At 40.3% G+C, this 22,267-nt stretch overlaps 1 protein-coding gene across 7 annotated transcripts in view; it reads left to right on the forward strand.

Annotated features, from left to right (window-relative positions):
- The window catches only part of LOC147010018 (uncharacterized), a 144,695-nt gene that overhangs the window by 9,607 nt on the left and 112,821 nt on the right, over positions 1-22,267 (forward strand). For 6 of the 7 annotated variants that reach the window (XM_085860996.1, XM_085860995.1, XM_085860993.1 and 3 more), the window contains exons 3-5: positions 42-149; positions 6,872-7,008; positions 7,534-7,807. In XM_085860996.1, coding sequence (XP_085717122.1) covers positions 42-149; positions 6,872-7,008; positions 7,534-7,807 — 519 coding nt within the window. The remainder of the gene's footprint in view (positions 1-41; positions 150-6,871; positions 7,009-7,533; positions 7,808-22,267) is intronic. The other variant, XM_085860999.1, reaches the window with a different exon arrangement.

The following is a 22,267-nucleotide window of genomic DNA, read 5'->3' on the forward strand; positions in this document are numbered from 1 at the left end:
GATCAAGATCCTGCTCAAGGCTAACATTGGATCTTGTGCAGGTGAAACATCTCCAGTGGAAGCAGGATGTCTTCTTGGTAACGATCTTCGCACTTCAAATGACATCCATGTGAAGGAAGAGCCGAATGAAGATTCTTTCTCTGCAGATGGTGAGTACAGTGAGGCTTGTGTCATCCAGAACGGTTATTTGTGATGCTTTCCTGCGTCTTATTCTAAGATCATTCCTGTTCAAAAAAGAGCGTGGTTTATTCTCGTAAATAGTTTGTTTATCCTCACAAAACTCACCTTCAATAAAATGTGCAAAAGTTGGTGTGAGCAGTTTTGATTGTTGATATCAAATTGCTTTGCAATGCATTGTTGGTAATCTGGAAAGCAATTACCACACGAATATCTTTCTCAATGGCAGCCATGTGTATCTGCAATGTGGTGTTTGGTTTCTGGAGAGAACATCGAAATATTACAACACTGTACCAGTACAATGGGTTCATGACTTGCAATGTAACATTGAATCCTGCACATGTGTTCCAATATTTTTTTGTAAATTAAAGCAATATTACTAATCTGTATCCTACAAAATTACTTTTCCACCTTTAGTAAGCTAGAATCATAAGATTGCCGTGTGAAGTTGATTTTTAGCTCGTCGACGAGCTCTTTAAACCATAATTATGGCCTTCCTTCAATTAGTCTCATGGGGACATATCGAAGGATATTGTACAAGAACATCTCCCATCCTTACAAACGATCTTTTTGACTCCCTGTTTACCTTATCAACCCAAACCCTTGTACTCACAGGTGACTTTATCTCCCCTCTTTTCCTGCAAGTATTTTATTTTGCTTGTTTTATCCAACTATGGCTCTATTCCCACACTTTCATTACCTTGCCTTCATATCCTCTGTCATCTCAACCGAGATCTTGTCCAAAAAAGTAGGGAGAAATACAATGACTGAACCTATTTTAAGTAGTGTAGCCTCTTTAATATTTGTTTCAAAGACATCAAGGAATACTATGGAACCTATTTTTTGTAAAAAGATACCGAAAGAAGGTCCCAACAGGGAAGGCAGTATAATTGAGGATATCTTTCATCAGAGCTGCAAAAACTATATTTTCCAGATGTACAAAGCAGTGCATCATGATGTAACTCATGTATGTCCTGGTGTTTCAAACTAAGGAAACACCTTTCATCTTCTCTCCCCGTTAAGACTGGAGTACACCAAAGCAGTGTTCTGGGCCCAGTCCTGTTTCTAATCTTCATGAAGGATCTCTCTGAGTCTCTGGAAAATCCTCTTTATCTATATGCTGATGACTCCATCCTGTGCCGTGACATATCTCATCCTTTAGATCGGTAGTCGGTCACCTCTACCCTTTCTTCAGACCTTCATAAGATCACAAGCTGGTAAAACACTTGGAATATGTCTTTCAATCCTGACAAATCTCACACTCCCACTATCTCTCTCTCTCGAAAGGACCACCTGGAAAAACCCTCCCATCTACTTTGTTAACAATCTTTTTGAGGAAGTTCAATCGCTCAAATTCTTGGGTCTCGCTATATGCCATGACCTTTCTTGGGAAAACCACATTTCTAAGTTGGCCTCCATAGCCAGTCTCTGTCGTACAAACTCCTTCCTTTGCACACTTGAACTCCTATCTACCTAGAATGCCATCATGCACAGCCTGATGGCATACTGCTCTCCCCTCTGAGCTGGTGCCCCTGCCTCAAACCCTGCTCAGGTTGATGCTGTGGAAACCAAGACCTTCAAGATCATTGGAATCTCCTGTGATGAAGCAGAGTCTATAGGCCAATCACTTTCCCATCTCAGACAGGTCGGTGGTCTCCCTGTCTTCTCCTACCTCCTTTGTGGTCTTGCACCTTCTGTTCTTTCCATGTTTTGTTCCCCTCAGGTTTCTGCAGGTTGCATGCGGTCTACCAGGAACCTTCTGCCAAAACTCCAAAAATCCAGAATCACTGCTCACCTCCACTCATTCATTCCTCTTTCCCCCCCCCCCTGTCGAACAACATCCCCATTATCTTAAATCTCATTCTTTCCTCCAGGTTTTCAAGACAAGACACCACCATCTCAGACCACCCCCCATCAAAACTATTATCTTTTCTGGCCTTATTAACCTCACCCCCAAGCCCACCTCTTTCCAAATTTACAGTTTTTCCTTCCTGAGAGTTTGCTTCTGAAAACATCTTGTCCACCACGTGTGTCCTCCCCTACCCATCCTTCCTCCTCACATCCATTATTAGTCCAAGTCTCCTAGGTTGTCCTTCAATCCTGCTGTTGGTGTTTTCCACCCTCTTTCTAACATTCATTTTGTTCTGTTGTGTCTTGATCCATTCTGTTTGAGTTTTTCCACGAACCTTGACTTTGTATACAAAAAAAACAAGGAAGACAAACTTTGTAGCGAACAGCAACAACTTAGCACCCTGTTGCTTTTAAAGCTGTCTGGTTTGAGAGGTTTTGCACCAAATAATCTTGAGCTTTGATATCTTTACACCCGACAAACATTTGTCATTGAACAATGGGATCTTTGGCAACAAGACAAGGGGCATCTAATCCAAGTGCCTAATGGACAAGGTGGCCACTGAATTTGTTTGAAAAAAACAGCGATACGTCTTCCAACATTATCGTAAAGATGTGCAGTGCCATGAAAACTGTCAAACATTAACTCTTGGTTTGTTGGTCTCTTGGTTTGACATCTCTGGAGATTTTCTACCATGGTGACCCAAAACATGCCAACTTGAGGACTACATGTTAAACAGCAAAAGACCAATAATAACTGTCCAACTAAGGAGAAGAAACAGGGGGAAACTATTCACTAAAATACTAAAATGTGGATGGGAAGGCATGTTACTTCCCACACCTCTTTGTGCAATTGTGTTAATTTAAAAGCTACCTGCAGACTTCCATTGTGAATGCACAGCATGACCCAGTTACAACAGATGGACTCGCATGTCACGTGTCCTATGAATACAGTTTTCTTTCTTCCACACTTCCTGTTTATTATTATTTTATTCATTTTTTACAGCGTTTACGTGGCACCCTGCTCGTTTACATCAGCTCAAAGGAAGGCAGAGTCATACAAACTGTGGCCTGATATTTGACTGAGCAAGCCATGCTCAGGCCTGTTCCTTGAAAAGCTGAAAGTGGGAGGTGCTGAGCCCAGTTTATTGGTGTAGTTGGGCTGAGTTTGTGGAGGAGCTGAGTGAGAGAAGTGTGCCAGTTGCAGCTGAGCAAGAGGAAACCTCTGAAAGTGGCGTGACTCTTGGTATGACCAACACCAGCCATGTGCAGAGACGCCCCGAGAGCGCTCTATCTCGACCACATTACTTGCCAATCTGGCCGCTAAGTTTCTCTTGGGGCAAAACCACCTGACATAACCATGGTCCTTTCAGACACGGACATGTTATGGTACCCCCCCAGATATAGGATTACTGGGAAGCAGTCTTAACAAAAGCAAAAGGAGAAAAGGTGGTGCAATGTTACAATTTCAAATTAAAAAACCATTTCTGAATTTTTTTTTGAGAGCTGGTGTGGATTGGGATACAAGTGAGTCAATATATCAAACGAGAAAGTATTTATCGCTTTGTATCTGGACTTATTCGTCTTGCGTATGCTGAACATGAACCCACCTGGTATTAACAGGTGGGGTTGACTCGGCCTGTCATCCTTCCGAGGTCGGCAAAATGAGTGCCAGCTTGCTGGTATCCTGTGTCAGAGTGGTGACTCGTCCAGGATTGTGCCCAATAGCCAAGGAGACTGCTTAGGCAGCCCAATGCACTGCACAGAGTATGGTCCCAATGGATGGATGGATGGAACATGAAGAAAAGAGCTACAACAAAATACAACAAGAAAAAGAGCAATCTGAGATTGCAGACCTTCACCAGGACTTGTTTTGAGTGGTGTATTTTGTGTGGTGTTTGTGTACTGGTGTGTTACGTAATTAATAAGAGCCATAACTAGAATTTCCACTTTATACCTCCTGGCAGTGATGACTGGGTACCAAGACATCCCATTTTGATGCACCTCCGCTTTCATGGAACATTGACCCTGATCCATGATGTTTATTACCTCTGCCACCAAAGGTGAAGTAGGTTATGTTGTCACCCGACCCAATTTGTGGTGACGGGCGGTTAACACCGACAGCCCCCGGACGGCTGAGTAGTTCCTTTTTAAGAGGAGGCAGACACATTGATCGGCAGAGATTTTAACACGTGTTCGAAGGGCATGGCGGACGGGCAGAGAAGCACGGATAATGGAACGGATGTACGGTGTGTTTATCCTTGAACCCCACTACAGATGGACGAATACAATTTCTTAAACATAGCTATTTTTAAACATACCGTTTTTCCAACATAGCTGCCACACCACGTGACCTTTGACATCATAATTATCAATAAAACATTCTATTTACATGCGTAGTTGCTCCTATGGTGAAAATTTTGTCTCAATCCACCAAGCAGTTCTGGAGACGAACACAAGTTCTGCGCGAACAAACAAACAAACAAGAAAAAGACGTCGTGCAGTGCACAATACTTGCAAAATCCATAAAACAAATTGACCTCAAAAATAATTGCTGGTTGAATTAAATGACAAAATATACAGCTCCTTTTCAAATTTCAAGTCAATTGGATGAAAATTGACATTTTCAGAAATTCGGCCTTTGTTGACCTCAAAAATAATTAGCTGGTTGAATTCAGTGACCTGATATGCAAATCCTCTTCAAATGTCAAGTCAAAGCGATGAAAATTGAGGATTTTAGAAATATCACCGTCTATGTTGACCTTTTGGTCGATGTTGACCTCACAAATCATTCGCTGGTTCAATTTAGTGACCTGAAATATAAATCCTCTTCAGATTTCAAGTCGATCGGATGAAAATTGAGGAATTTAGAAATCTCATCTAAGTTGTTGACCTTTTGATCTCAAAAACAATAGGCTTCTTGCTTACGACAAACTCCACCATGTGGTGAAGTTTCGTGAAGATCAGCTTAAATGGTGACCTGAAGGCGATTGACATACAATCAGACAAACAAACCCAGAATAACGCACACGACCAACCAATGTACTTGAAAAATCTTCGATTTTGAAAGTAACAAACAAACAGACCCAGATGCAATACCCTTTCCTTCGGCGAAGGTAAAAATATTGATTATTTTGGGCGACCTTGACCTTTTGACCTCAATAGCAATCGGCTTCGGTGACCCAATATGCAAACCCTGTTCAAATTTCAAGTCAATTAGATGAAAATTGATGATTTTATGTGACGTTGACCTTTGATCTTTTGACCAAGTTATTAATTTGTCTTCCCCATATTGTCATCATAAAAATTTGTTTAAAATCTGATGTTTAATAAAGTTACGGCACACACACACATACACAGGCGGATATTTAAAGACCTGGGAGGGCTCCGTTCCACCTTCTGAAACCCGCATATGGAGATAACAACCAACAACACACACATGCATGATCTCAGACCATGTCCCACTGCGCATGGTACAGGTTGAACAGAATGAATTTTAAGTTTTTTTCATCAATGCTACGACTTCATTGTTTTCAGTTGTAATCTCGGTTGGTGCTGTAAGACGATTTAATTTCTGTCATTGACATTTTATATCCTCTCCGTGGACCATAATCATGTGTAATAGTTGTTAATTGTGGAGCACCGAGCACGTATTTTTACCTGTTGAGCTGCCATGTTGTTTCATCCTTCCCCACCCAAGATAATGTTAAAGGGATACAAAAGTAAGCAAATTAATTAATTGTACATCATCATTAACTCAATAAACTATTGTCATCTTCCAGAAAGATTTTAAAACCATAGTTTTTTTTAATATTCTGTCTCATTATGCAGCACAGGGGGAAAAAAACAAAATGTTTAACTTTTCTGTGGGGGTGCATGCCTCCAAACCCCTCATGTATAGCTATCCCCATTTGGGGTTTGTGTTCTGGTACTTGTACAGTCAATTAATTTCTTTGTATTTCACTAATCCTCAGTGACATCCCTTGATTAATCATCCTTGATAGGTGACGTCACTTTTAAAACAGCATCAAGGAAGACATTTCCACCATTTTTTTTGTTGTTCTATTTCTCAGCAATGGAAAATCTTTTGAAATTTTACAAACCTTCATTGTTGCCGAGTGGGCTGGCAGAATGGCCAAGAGGTATGCACACTCACCTCTAAGCTGTCAAGCCTGGGTTTGAATCTGGGCCCAGCTAGAAACTGTCATCCCGGTGTTTCACACGCAGGGTGATTCATCAAGTGTATGCCGTCCCTCGGATGGACGTTAAATTGGGCATCACATCTGCTGGCATTAGTTGATAGTCGTTAAAGCTTCCACTGTGTCCTTCATGAGGAGGAGGAAAGCTATAGCCAACACCATGGGCAAATTCAAAATTCCTACCAAAACATACAGATGGGATTGCATCAGCGGCACAGCCGTATCCCTCAACCAACGGTGCTACCCCACAGCCTTGTGCTGCATGCCACAAATGAAAATGGCCGAATTTGGTTGACATTCCCTATTAGTTATTGTGCGGGTCCCAGGTGTTTGTGTGTTCATGAATTCTCAATTGTTTGAATTGGAGAATACTTTTCATTAATTTTGTACGTTTCTACCTTTTCCCCCTATTGGTACACGTTCCTGCAATTGTCTCGCTTCTTCTTTCTTTAAAGGTCACAATTATTCCCACATTATTTTGGGGTTGGTTGGGGGAAGTTGTTGGCCCAAGTGTGTCTCATTCAAAAATGTAAATTGATAACCAAGCCAAGCTGGTAATTTCGTCATTCCATTCCTTTTTGAGATCCATTATGTTTTTACATCTCTCTGATGCACATAATGACTTTTTCTCTGTGAACAATCTTCAGAGAAATCGACAAGGATCTTCAGCAGCTTGTCCTGTACCAAGAATGTTCAAACCATCACTGAGAGATCTTTGCAGCAAGACCAGAAGAATCATTGTGCGAAGTCCAAGGATTACGAACAAAAAAGTAATCATGACCAGGTACACGTGAATATTGACACTTGTGAAAAGACACACAAGGACACTGAATGGTCTTCGTCATTCAGTTGCTCCTCAGCCCCTCAGTTTCACACGAATACCTACAACGTGATGAGTCCTTGCAAGTGTAGTATGTGCATTAAAGCATTTGGGCAAAACTCAACTGCCCAAGTACATTTTAGGATTCATGCAAGAGAAACAGCAGTGAGATGCAGTTTATGTAATACATGTTATTGGAATAATTTAACCTACCTTCAGCAGACTCAGTAGTGTAATGGGTAAAGTGTCCACTGTGACTCTGGGATGTCGGTGGTTTAAATTCCCACCCTGGCTGAGTCATACCAAAGACTTTAAAAATGGTACATGCTGCCTCCTTGCTTGACCCTCAGCATTTTGAAAGGGAAGAGTATGAACAAACCACCATTAGTTTGCAACCATTGCACATGCTTGCTGGGTCGCGTGGTATCCTCCTGCGCTGAAGTTCCTTGTTTATATATATTTTTTATTTATTTTTTTATTTTTTACCAGAACCACAAGAGGACCCCTGCTGGTGAAAAGCTGCACAAGTGCACGATATGCTATCAGTCATTTACTTGGAGGTCAACGTGCGTGGAACATATGCGTGCACACGCTGGTGATAAGCCATATAAGTGCAATGTGTGCAATAAATCGTTTGTTGTGAATTACAAGCGCCTGGCACACATGAAGACCCATTCTGGAGAAAAGCCATATGATTGCAGTATTTGCAAGAAGTCATTTACTCAGAGGTCGTCGTGCCAGGTCCACATGCGGATACACACCGGTGAGAAGCCGTATAAGTGCACTGTGTGCAATAAAGCATTCAGTCACTGCTCAAGCTACCATGTGCATATGCGGATACACACTGGCGAGAAACCATATAAGTGCCATGTGTGCAATAAAGTATTCACTCAGTGGTCAACGTGCCACAAACACCAGCAGATACACACAACCTATAAGTGCTCTGTTTGCTCCGAGGCATTTGATTTTTCCTCAAATCTACATCGTCATCAAAGAATACATACTGACCATCCCACCACGCTTTAACATAGAAAACAAAGCATTGTGACAGGACATAGTACTCGGCTACAAAAAGGAAATGACACCATTGCTAATTGAGGTGTCTGTCCCCAACGATTTTGGGCTAAATAATGCAGGAATTAGAAAAACGACCAAGAACCAAGATCTGCAAAATGAAGTCAAAAGAACCTGGAAGATGAAGAATGCCAACATTATGGCAGTGATAGTTGGAGCAATGGGAGTAGTCAAGAAGAATCTCAGTGAGATCTTAAAAACTATACCAGGGAAAATTACGACTAACAAACGACAATTGGAGACTGTTCGGTGACAGTCCTGAAAAGAACCCTCGGAACAAAGTTGTGAGAACAACAAAACTTCACAACATGGTCAATGAAACATGATCCTTTAATGAAATGGCAGTGAATACTTCATTTCCTGGGAGGACTCCATTCCCCACTCTCTGTAACCCCTAAATGGAGGTTTCAAAGACGGGGAGAAATGGTATTGGTGTAGTGTGTCTCAAAAATAATCTGTTCAGAATTCATCCTGCCAGGCACACCAAAAGGAATTGATTTGTCAATGTGCGTGTCATCCCTCGGATGGACGTTAAACAGATGTCCAATCTGCTCTCATTAGTTGGTCGACGTTAAAGTTCCCACAGTGTCCTCCGCGAAGATGAGGCAAGCTATCGCCAGCACCCTGAACAAATTCCAAATTCCTGCCCAAATCAGAAGGGGGCATTGCATCAGTGGCACAGCCATTCCCACACCCATTCCACACCCCCAGCCAATGATGCTACTACTCAGCAGCCTTGTGCTGCCTACGAAAGAAGAAGACCAAAAAGGAATGATTTGGTGCATTGGATGAACAGATGTATTGTACGAGTTTTGATTCCAACAAATCTTCATATTGTTTATCTTATTTTTAATCTGCTTGTTTTCTAATTAATGTTTATAAAGTTGAATAATTTCTGTTATCCTAAAAAACCCACTGATTTTGTGCTGTGCGAACAAAATAGGAAATTTCTTTTTTTTAAGTTTTTTTTTTTCTTCTGCAATTGTCACTGTATTTATTATTTGATATTGATGGAGATTTCTTTTTTTTTTCAATATATGCTTCTTCAGAAATGTGTTCAACAACTAAATTGATCTTCAGAGCAATCTCAAGTATCTGAGTGATAGTTGAAATGTTTAAGCAACAAAAGGAAGTAGTAACAATAATAACTAGAAGGGCATTCTGTAGAGCGCATACCTCCGCCACGTAATGTCTGATCCAGAAGAACATATCAGGCCCAATACATTTTTGAATTAAAAATTAAATAATTTTTGTATCCGGATTCGGATCTTCACCAAAATCGAATCAATTCGTCGTGGTCACACACCCAACCTGTCCAGCGAGTTTCATCCGAATCCGTCCACAACTATTTGAGATATCGATATATTAGTTTAGCCCTACCTCTCAATGGTGAAGAATCATTGAAAAAATTATAGTAATCGGATCTGGATCTTCACCAAAATCTTATCAGTTCGTACTTGTCACACACCGAACCTGTCCACAAAATTTCATCCGGATCCATCCATAACTTTTTCAGATATCTCTTGCACAGACATGCAGATAAACAAACAGAGAAGGGTGAAAACACAACCTCCTTCACCTTCGGTGGTGGAGGTAATAATCCCTGTCACTGAGAAATTTTGAGATTGAGATCGGGATTTATTTTTTAACTCGGTTTGTAAATAAGCCCACGAGTTGGCGTGTAATATTAGACCACTTTTTAAGTCGTGATCCAAAAATAGTGGAGGTGGGAGAGCATTTGGGGACAAGTGACCAGAACATAGAGTGTAAGGATTCTGCAAAGAGTTTGAGTTCAGGATAGTAGAATAAAGCAATGGGATTTCAGTGAGGCAAACTTTGAGGGTATAAGAAGAGAGTTAGGTTCTATAGATTGGGACAAACTAACAGGAGGACAATCGGTATTCGAGAAATGTGCAATTTTCAAAGAGCAAATGTGCAGTGCATAAAATAAGCATTGTACAGTGAGGTGTAAATCCAGAGGTATAAAGAGACCAGGGTGGTTGAGGAAATTGGTGCGATTAAAGATGAGCATGAGGCATTTATGAGGTGTAAAACAACAGGACTGGAGTCATAAGTACAACACAGTGATTCAGGAAAAGATAAGAGGCAAGAATCGAATAAATGTACACTTATTAATTCAGTTGTGGGGAAGATGTGAGAAACGTTCATCTGGGATGAAATGGGGAGCAAATGAAAGGCAGTCTAAATTAAAACGATTTGAAAGTAGCCAGCATGGATTTCCCAAAGGGAGGTCATGTTGAGCAATTTCTTGTAGTTTTATGAAGCAGTTTCTGATTGGGTGAGTGAGGAAAGGTGAGGACTTGGGTCACAAACTGGATTGGAAACTGGTTTCGTGATGAAGGAAAGGGTGGCTGTGAATGGGAGAATGTCGGGCTGGAAAGTTGAGTCGGAGGGTACTTCAGCGACCGTTATTATTCATAATTTACAATTATGATTTGCACAGTGAGGTTATGAGTCGGCTTTCTTCATGTGCAGATGACAGAAAGCTTGGAGGGAAAGTTGATAGATTACAAAAATTGGGGGATTACTGAAAGCTGAAAATTACAATAAGTGGGGGATTACTATAAATGGGGAATAACGAATATTGGGGGTTGATTAAAATACAAGAATTACAAAAGGGGGGCATGTGGAGTTCCTATTTGCGGGAGATTTATAAAAGTGGGAGACGAGTAAAAATTGGTGATTCTTGATTCAAGGTATCTTAAGATACTGACTTATGAAGGTATTCTGAAATTCTCTGAGTTGTGGGTGTGAGTTTTGTTGATTCTGTGAGTTGTGGGTGTGGGTTGTGTTGATTCTTTGAGTTGCAGGTGTTGTCGAGGGTCAATATTTAGTTGTCGTGAGTGGTGATATCCTCAGTGTGATGGAGTTCTAATCCATGCCATTCACTGCTGTTTCACTCCCCCCCCCCCTTAACCTGCTGAGTGGATGTCGGTTTAGATCGTGCTTGTGGTGGGGTAGGATTGGCATCCTGCAGGGTGCTCTTGGATTGAGTTGGGTTGGGTTTCAGGCAAGCGGAGGGGTGACTGTTGCACAGGATGGGATGGGCCTTTGGAGGGTGTTTAGTGATGTCAGCAATTTATGTGCACACATGACTCCACGGCCATATTGGAGGACAAAGAAATGTCCGTTCACGATTGAAGTTGAAAATGTGTTCTTGTGCTTTGTACGCCACGTCATGGCCAAAAAATTGGGGTCAAAGCTTGTCCCAAAGCTTGGGTATGTCGATACGTTGGGAACTTTGTCTCGGGAGCGATGATTGTAACAAAATACAGGCTGTAGGTAACACAGAACTGTATTGATTGCTGAATAAAACATGGTCCAGAAGCGAGATGAACTTTCTAACCATTTTAATTCCAGATACAGTGAATTATCTTACATTTACTAAAAGTTTTTATACTGTGGAAGACGTGAAGGCATGGAATTGTTTAATGCCTATAACCAGTTGACGTCTGGCTGTATTAGTGATGTGGCTGTTTTGGCTATCACGTTGTATGAGGAAAGGTTGGTCTATAATACATTAAATAAACACTCATGTTGGCAGAGCAGATACACATGATGTTATATATTGTTGTGGGAACAGTTTGTTGGGGTAACAGGTGTAAAATAGTCTAGTTATGCCATTAATCAATGTTTACCATAACTGAGGATTGTGTGTGAAAAGGATAGAGCATGTGTCGAAGTTTGTATAGAAGCTGATAACTGACACTTCCCCACTGTAATATGTCTACAAGCTTCCCACTGGAGGGGCTCTGAGAGAACAGGAAACCAATGTACACTATCACAAGGTAAGAAGAGGCAAGAGTCAGAGACAGTTTAGAAAGAGTTGAGCTGGGTCAGCAGAGTGTGAGCGGCTGAGAGTGAGATCGGAGAGCAGCACAGTCGTTGAGCGAGAGACGTCCCATGGAGCACAGCAACTGGACACGGCAGACGAGAGGGAGAGAGAGATTCAACGATGCCAGGTAAATGTGACTGTGCAGGAGGCCACGGAGCCCAGATGTGACGCAGCAAAACATGTCTCCCTCCCGCCAAAATATTCACCATCTCACTCTTGTTCTCCCTCGCCCTAACTACTGCCAACCCCACAGGCAGGCATCACGTGGAGATCAGGTTTATTTATTTCCTTGTCTTGTGATCTCACCCTGTCTGAATCTTCATGCTGTGAATGGTTAAGATATCATGTTAGCCGTCACAGTTCGTGGTCAGTTGGGGATTATGGGGTGTACAGAAGATTTGTTGTGATACTTGCACCTTCCCTTGTTCTCCTTGCCCCTCTTTGCTTCCATTTTTGATAATAAACCTGTGTTTTCACCACAAGCATCTCAGCATGGTGTGCGGTTTGCAATTAGGGAATTATAACCATGGCATGGGTCATTCTCGTGGCCGTTGGAAGTTTGGCACAAACCTTGCGAGGAGGGTTAATTTTGCGTTATGTTTCTCCGGGGTCCATCGATCAGCCCAAATCCGTTTCAAATGGAGAAATACCGGAGGTGACAGAGAGTTTCTGTTCCTTGGAAACTGAAGAAAAGGACAATCTGTCGGTCTCTAAGAGCAATCTGTCACTAAATTGGTGACGTCTGAGTGGAGGATTTAATCTCGTGCTCACCATAACAATATATTAACATCATGCTTATCTGCTCTGCCCTCCCCTTCAATACTCTGGGATGTTTATCCAGCTGCAATGCTTTATCTTCTTTCATCGACTCTTGAAGAAAGATAACAACAAATGTGAGACACCAGCTAAACAAATAATGCCAGCAGTTAGGACACCCAGCTTAACGTCCAAGGATCGGCTCAACCTGTGATGTAACTCCCTGCCTGTGAAGGTTGGGATGTCGAATCGGTCCTGCACAGCAAATCCCAGAGTGAGAAATCCTTACCGTTGTGGTGGTGCGGCATCTGAGAGAGACAAATCTTGTGTTGGAAAAAAAAGAGGAAAAATCTCGAATAAAGGGACATGGACCCCTTGCAGGTGAAGTCCTGTGTTTGTGCTGCCACAGTGAGCAGCCGGAATGTGCGCCGTTGAGAAAAAAACAGCACCTCCTCCAGTGCGATGGAAGATCATCTCACAGAGCGACAGGGATCTGCATCGAGGCGAGAAGCTGGAAAATTGCTACTTATCTCAGAAAAATAAAAATAACCTCCAGAAAAGAAACTTAAAGAAAGCTGCAGTGTAGAGGACAAGGCAACCATCTTCGACTTTAAAGCGTACAGTGGTTGGGAGGGGAAAAAGATTTATCGACCAACTGAAGAAAGCAAAAATGGTCATCAGGATGGAGACTTCCACCTTATAATTATGAAAGAATTGCATCAACAATCCATAGATACCCGATTAAGAATTGGATAGAGGAAATAACAGTTTGGGCCAGACAACAAGTGGCAGGAGAGGTGAGGATGAATGGAGCTGAGGGCTCACCGGGGGAGGGAGTGGAGAGAGGGATGGTGGGACTTGGGCATGGTGAGTGGATGTGGGCCCAACTCGGGGGGAACCCAGCGACACCTACACAGATGGAAGAGATGAGGGGAAAGGCCGATGGTGATAAGTAGGAAGAGGAGGGAGAGCAGCAGGAGGAGGAAGACTAAATGGAGAAGAGGAGGAAGACGAGGATAATGAAAAGCAGCACGGATTTGAAGAAGAGCTGGCCAACGAAATAGAAAAGATAAGATTGACACTACTCAGAGAAACACCACAACTCTTGAATAGATAACAGGAGAACCAATCAAACAATTGATAAAATTTAACCAAAATTGTCCCCGTGAAGGAAATTAATACTGTATGCTTTGCAGTGGCACTGCTCATTCAAGAAAAATTAACAGGCAAAGAACGCTCATAGAAGAATAGACCAGGCCCCATAAACAGAAACGAAACACCACCATGGAAATAAAGACACACACAGAGAACAACTGAGAAAGGAAATGGGATAAATACAACAGTTCATGAGAAAAACCAAACCCCAAAGCTGAAGAAAAGAATCCAAAACAACAAAAACAAATATAAAATCAGACAAACACCAAGAGTTAATGGGTGCTGAAAAATAAAATCAAAATATAAATTATAGCTAGGAACATTAAAAGAAAAAAAAGATAATAAAGTAAACAACGGGAGAAAACAAAACCAGATATAAACCTGAAAAGATTCTACCTTGAAGTCGGGAAAAGCAAAACGTGTGAATTTACCCTGAAAAAGACAAATGAGAAAATTTCTGGAAAGGACTTTATGAAGATCCAAAAGAACAAAACAAAAAGCTGGAATGAATCCAAAACTTGGGAAAAAAAAAGCAACATCGAAGAGAAATATCCCCATTGATGATTGATGAATGAAAATGAAATTAAAACACAACTTGCAAAAATGCCAAATCTTAAAAGCCTTGGCCTAGATGGAATTCCAAACTTCTGGCGAAAGCAATTAGATGCTCTCCACAATCACTACTCTTAAGTATTCAACAAACTTATCCATGAAGAAAAGAAAATGGATGAGTGGCTTACAAAAGGAAACATCTTCCTCATCCCAAAATCTCATGAAACCAAACTACCTCACAAATATCAACCATTAACATGTCTACCAACAACACACAGACCTAAAATGGGAATCATCACAGAAATGATGTCCCACCACCTAACACCAGGGAGGCCTGGAGGCAGAACAGAAGGGATGTAAGAGAGGATGCTACAGAACAATAGACCACTTCCGACATAAGAAGGCCATACTCAAGAACTGTAAAATGAGAAAAAGAAAATTGTCCACACATTGATTAAACTACAAATATGCTGTTGATAGTGCTCCACATTCATGGATGATAAAATGCATGCAGTTGTGCAAGATTAACCCCCAAATAATCAAACTGATTGAGAAAGCAATGTTGCGCTGAAACACCACGTTGATATCACTTGGAAGGAAAGATTAAAATACCAGGGGTGAAGACATGACGCAAGATCTTTCACAGTGGCAGCCTTTCACCCCTCCTAGTTTACTGGCCCTGGACTCACTGAGCAACTTCTTGAATGAGCAAGGACCTGGATGCAATCTAACATCCAATAAAAGAGCATCCAAAGAGACAAGAATGGTGATACATCTGCTGTGCATGTATCATTTAAAACTTCTCACCGAATGACAAAAAAGGGACAAAACAACTGAATAAAATAGAAGGCCAAGAAGGAACCCAAAGAAGTAAAGAGCAAAGATGGAGTCATCACGAGGAATCTTGATAGGATTTGGGTTTCAGCCACTACTCCACTACTCTCAAACCCATCCAGGTGCAACCAAGTGAGCCTTACAGAAAATTTTCTGCAAGAATTCACTTTTCCTTCGAGATAGATAACGAATGAGAGGAATAGAGAGTAAAGACATGAAAAAGAAGAAAAAGCAAGAATTAGAGTGAATAAAGATAATTGTGAAAAACTAATTAGAAAGAAGTGTGAAAGGAACAAAGAACAAAGATGTCAAGAAGAACCTGGACAGATAGATTTCAGCAGTTACTCCCCAGGCTCAAATGTAGCAACATGTGCAAGCTACCAGAGGTCCGTTAGTGAAGGAGTACTCAGACAACATTCAAATGGAATCTGGCCGAGATAAGTGTGCCAAGTGCACCTTCGTACAAGGCAGACTGGCAGACCAAGAAAAGCAGATAACATAAAAATTGACCCAGATACAATGCAGGAACTAGAAAATGAAGCATTATACAAGTACCTGGGAGTAGAAGAGAGCCACCAAATATGCCACAAACAAATGCGCAAAACAATTACCAAAGAAAATCTGTGTAGAACGAGGCTGTTCATGAAAACATACCTCTCCTCAAGAAACAAAATCAAAGCTATCAACCGAATAATAGCACCAGTGTTCCAATATAGCAGAGGAATAATACTTAGCAGTACCGCAAAGGGAGAACAATAAACTAGATATCAAAACAACAAAACTTACTATCCACAGAATGTTATTCAAAAATCAATGCATCCCGAGAAATGTACCTGCCACGATGACAATGAGGTCGCGGCCTGATGGAGCTCAACAAAGTTCACAGAGTGACAACTGTAGGATTAGATGAGGATGTGAAAAAGTTTGACAGACTCCCAAATCCAATTTGTATGCAAACACAAAGACAACAAGCCAGAAAAGGTATCCCTAACACATCGAGCAAAACATTTTCAAAGACAGGTGTGAATAGAAGATGTCAAACCATGGAACTTACAGCAGCGAATACAACCTGAACGATTGCAAAAAAGACAAAATAACAATTTAAATGAAACACCGATAAAAAATTTTAAGTGAAACAACATATATACACTGACAACTGGGAGAATGGTAAAAGAGTAGGGGAGTATAAAAAAAAGAATTGAACAGACTGGGCATCGAAAAAGGAGGCTCAGTGAGTGGTGAGTGGCTAAGAAGTGGTCAGATCAACTGTGATGAAGAATGAATTATAAATGCCAAAGACCAAGGACTCAACAGCAATGGCTTTAAGAAAATGGCAGGACTGAGTCAATCGGACAAGTGTAGATTTTTCAAGGTAAAAAAACAAAAAGCATGAGTCACCTTCGATCGGGATGTACAAAACTGATGTCAGAACAGCTGTACACACAAAGGCACAACAAAGTTTGTGGAGTAATCCGTTGGCACATCTGCAAGGATTTTGATATCCTAGTTCCAGAAAACTGCTGTTTTAAAGCAATCATTGAGAGCAAGGAAGCAACACTCTCATGGGATCTAATGATCCCATTGAGCATGAACAGAGAAAACAAGACATTGTGACGTGATATAAGACTTCGGAACATAAAATAAAAGACGGCATTTCTAATTGAGGTGTCAGTACCCAGCAAATTATCAAAAATAAGGTCAAAATATCCTGGAAGCTGAAGCGTACCAAAATTGTACCAGTGATAATTGCAGCAATCTATATGTTAATGGAGGGAAAGTATGTTGTATGGATGTTTCATCTACTTCCCCATGAGAATTTCAGTTCGGAACCTGAAACTATCAGGGATTACTCAGCACACCCTTAAGATGTATGCGTTTCCTGAAGTTTTGTTTCATTCCATAACAGGCTAATGCTGTCTGTCTGTCTGTCTGTCTGTGTGTTTGGCCCACCCTCAAACATGAAAACACTCCTCCAGAGAAATAATTATTCAGTAAAAGTTGCTTCAAATTAATCTAAACCTATGGGAAAATTAGTTTTTAATCACACTAAAAATTTAACCTGGGCGGTGTATAGGCAACAGGATGGAGTGGCACAAGACTTGTTTGTCTTGATCGCTCCCATTGAAACGTATGCAAGACTGGAAAGATTATGAGCCGTGTGAATTTGTCGCCACCAAGCACCATATTGGCAGGCCCACTCGTAGCAGATATATTTTGACTTGCATGATAAATTCTCGGGAGATCTTGAAGATTGAATGTTAATTTTGAGTTGAAAGTCAAAGTCGACATGAACCCTTTCTCACATAAACATAACGCAACATGGGATGCGGTGAATCATGTACTGGGCCAAGCAACATGGTGGCGTGTGCTTAAAAAAGGGTCTTTGCGGTGGCGACACAATGGTGCGTGCAATGTGAATAGCCATAATCCTTCCAGTCTTATCTGCAGGACAATGATGGCTCCCAATTTTTTTTTCTTTCTTGTTAAGAAATGTGATTTTGGAATTTGATAAGTACTTTGTACATAAAAAGGGTATATTTGCTATGTTACTTGTATGTATATTCACTGTACAATATGTTGTTTTACATTTTATTTGACATTCAATTAGAGTACAAAATGGATAATACAGCTCCTAAGCAAACGTGACGCAACTCCTTTGCAATGCTGCGCGCTATTGTCCTTTGGTTTGAGCAGGAATTAATCTACTAACAAAGGTGATTATTTCGGCAACGTCCAAGTAGGTGAGCTCGAGTTGAAGGTAAATCTGCCCACCAAGGTGTGCCTTGCACATTTTTATCTGCAATGGTCTACAAGAGCTCCATGTTTCTGCTGCTGTTGTTTTGTTTGTGTTGTTTGTTTACTGGTCGATTTTTGAAGTGTGCACCCATTGGTTGGGCAGCTGTCGGACCCCACCCACATTTGCAACTTAACTCCACCCACCAAGGCACAGCTGAAATGATATGGTTGCCATCTTTGGCGGAAGATACTGTACCAGGCCTGTAGGCCTCTGCTGATTATTTTCTACCCGGGTTTGTTGCGTCAGATTTCCATTGGATTTATTTGGGTCAAGTGTTAATCATGATGAGGGACCGAAAAAAATCTAATCATATGTCGAAAATTAGTAATAGACCGTGGGCCGAGCTCCCGTTTTGTTTAGTTTCGTGACCCACCTCGTGTATCTACCTGTATTTATAACATGTTGTGTGAAAATATTATAGACATCATATCTGAAACTCGTCAAGCACAAAACTTGCACATTTTTTCAAAATACGGGAAAGTACCCGAAATTGTGACAATTTTCTTATAAACATCGTCCAATCACAGCGCTTTTGACATACAGCACCACGCTCATCAACCAATCACGCGCTTCATTTCAGGCAAGTTGTAAACTCACTAGCTGTCATGGCATACATGTCGTCTGATGCTAGTGCTGCTGAAGATTCAGAAGGCAGTTCTTCGGGGTTCTGTTTTATGCACGTCATCAACACCCACAGTAAAGTAATTCCATTTAGTGAGAAAAGCATTAAGAAATTTCAGGAATGTGCCGCTAAGTGGATTGATGTGGAAGGAAGCCCAGAAAATAAGGTTGCTGTCAAGGCACTACAAGTACACCACCTCCAGCACAGGCTCGGTGTGGGGATTGCAGCTGTATCCGCTGATGCCGCGCCCGATGATGATCATGATGATGATGATGAATGTGACGGATCTGGAAGGTAGGATCTCCTTTCTACCGTTAACTAATTTTTGACAGAATGGTCTAAATCAATACCCATTGATTACTATACGATAGCATCTAACTGTCATGAATCCGACTGGATGTTCTGCTCTAAATTCTACTATCACTTAGTATCAGTATCATCCTTCGAAGGTCAACCATAAACTGACTGTGACATGTGTCAATGATCCTAACTGAAATCTAGACTAGTATAGAGTATGGACTAACTTAGAATTCTAAACATGAATCACAACACTACCATCGTTTCCATCTGCAGTTGCTATGTATTCTATTAAATCAACGATGTGGTGGCAATGTCAGCAAAGCCTTGATATCACTACACTGTTTCACAGGTTGTGATTCGGTCAGCTCTTTTCATGGAAAGTCTAAACCCAAAGCCTTCAAGTTGTTTGCAAGTGACACTGCTTGCCATGCTGTCTTTCAAGAGTTGGGGAGTTCATTCACAGTCAGTGATGAATTGGTGAAAGGTGCGGAGAAATTTGTTTGCAAAATGTATGGGCAGGACTGTAAGAAAGTCAATGAAGCCAGATACAATCTGTTCCTGATGTTAACCAAATCAGAGGCACGTCTTCCACCCAATGCAGACTCTCTCAAGAAGAATGTCATAAGAGCAAATTACCAGGCTGCTGTACACACTATATGTCTGGAACAGTTTCCACAAATTCCCAGTCCAAATGGACATGGATGGAAAGTTGTAGATGATGAATTAGACATCGACTGGAGTGATCTACCTCCAGCTCTGAGCAGCTTGCTTGAACTAACATATTGCTCATGCAAGAAAACTTGCTGTGAGAAGCCGTCTGGTCCAGGCAAAGAAACATGTTCTTGTCGACGGCATGGTGTGTCATGTACGGAGCTTTGCAAGTGTGTTGACTGCCGAGACTCTATTACCACGAAAGAGTTAGATTCTGATGACGAAGAATCAGATGATGAGTAGATGCTTCATGACACAGTGACCGTGTCATCATTGTGTGATACCACATTGTTTACATTGTTATAAATGAATAGTGCTGAAAATTAACAAATTTAGTGCAAGATAAGGACAGTATTTGTACTAGTCTTTAAATATGAGTGGATGTGTATTACTTTCGATTATCATCATTATTACAGGTTCTACTTTTCCTTTGCAGATTTTATGAATTATGCAGGAATGCAGATTAAATGCATTGCAACAAGATGACAATTTTTGGAAATGTACATGTACATTAATACATTGTATTGATAAGAGTGAACTTTTATCATGTTGGCATATTTTATACAAATCTTTGTTAGGAGGGTTGATTGCCAAAACGCTACATGTATTGTTATGAAAAAGTTTGATTCCGATCAAGTCGACTCGGATGAGGAGTACATTCGGCCAATGAATTCAATATTCATAAAGCACCGTTTCTGTTTGCTTTCAAAGTTTATTTTTTTTAAATTGGTCAACAGATGGAGAAGACCTCAAGTTGAAAGGGAACTGGCTCCATAACTGAGCACCTGCAAATGAAGAAGACAATATAATGTAAATGAAAGAAAGTTTTGAAAACGAAATAATTCATTTAAAAGCAAGACTTTCAGTATTTTTAGGAGTCTGACTATTAAACTATTTTAAAAGTAAAACATGAGGGGATGTGTTTTAGTTTAGAATGTCATTAATGTTTTATATTAATGTACATGTCATGAACGTGTTAAACATGAAAGAATTCATTTCAAAGAAAGGCTACTATTATTGCTTGTACTTTTAAAATGATTAAAACACAATGCGTAGACACATATTACTCGAGAATAACATTGGTAAAGTTTCCAGCTTTCCTATACGTTAACATGCTATTTTAATGTTGAAGAATATTTAAACAAGATTAAAAAAAATATGTGTGCAGTGAAGCTCAGATGTGAGTTTGCAATTTTATGAAGTGTATTAAGTACATGTTTCCATAATCTATATGCAAGTACTATAATTGGATTGCTTATGCTTATCATCATCAGAAGTCATAATACACATTGCAATGTTTTGATGATTAAGTGAACGTTCCTCCAGTTTTGAGATTTTATATATGATTGGAAAACATCGCATAATGATGACAAAACAGAAGAAAATGTCTATCTATAAAAAGGAACATTTATAGGTGCAAGCAACAGATAAAACTTTGCAAAACACTTTGAGACATGTTTGTAGAATACATTTATATTTTTTTATTGATGGCAAAAGGGTTTGTTTTCAAGAAACTTTGATCATCAGTACATGTGTACATATATTAAGTAAATCTAAACATTTCATGTAATCCACTTTGGTGCTGAAGAAATAATGTGAAGAATTCCAACTCTCCAATTGAAAGCAATTGGCACACAAATATACTCACCTGTGGAAACTGAAATTGAAATGATCTTGCCACTGTTTAAAATATATAATGGAGATATTATATACATATTAATGAAAAAAAAATGGGTAAATAATTTCAGCTTTGGTGTGTGATACATTTATGTACCGATGATTGAACGAAGAATGACTGATGATTCGTTTGCTGATGGATGATATTATGATACACTGTGTTTGATTTCAGTATACCAGTCCAGTGCATGTCTTCCTAACTTGTATGTTCAGCTTTTGTGCTGATGAATGAGGTCTGTAGATCAACAATTAGTGGCATTACTATTTACAATTACTGTTTTTGCATATTACTTTATTTTTACGTGTGTGTGTGTGTGTGTGTGTGTGTGTGTGTGTGTGTGTGTGTGTGTGTGTGTGTGTGTGTGTGTGTGAGAGAGAGAGAGAGAGAGAGAGAGAGAGAGAGAGAGAGAGAGAGAGAGAGAGAGAGAGAGAGAGAGAGAGAGAGAGAGAGAGAGAGAGAGAGAGAGGACCCATATCACCCACATTCATGTTGTCTCCCTGTGAATACATAGACATCAGAATTCCCAGAGTCATACACAGCTATCTCAGAATGGAGACAAGTATAAGTTTTGTTAATTTTTTGCTAATTTTTTTTTTTTAATATAAGTTTTGCTAATTAACATAATTAATGAATGTGCAGCTTTTTGCACTGACGAGTTGTAAATTTTTTCTCAGTGAAGTTTTTTTATCTAAATCTATACAAAATTTCAGGTAGATACCAGAGGTGGGTCACGAAAGTCAAAAACTAGACACATTTTTTATGCTTGGCCCACTGTCTATAAGGCTTAATCAAGCCTGTCAGAATGCACAGTAATCAAGCATTACATTACATTATGTAAATTACAAAAAAAATATATGGTTATGTAATTTTTGAATGGCTCCCTATTGG

The sequence above is a fragment of the Eptatretus burgeri genome, chromosome 17 (assembly GCF_056783735.1).
Source record: "Eptatretus burgeri isolate ZD-2024b chromosome 17, Ebu_testis_v1, whole genome shotgun sequence".
In the NCBI taxonomy this organism is placed as follows: domain Eukaryota; kingdom Metazoa; phylum Chordata; class Myxini; order Myxiniformes; family Myxinidae; genus Eptatretus; species Eptatretus burgeri.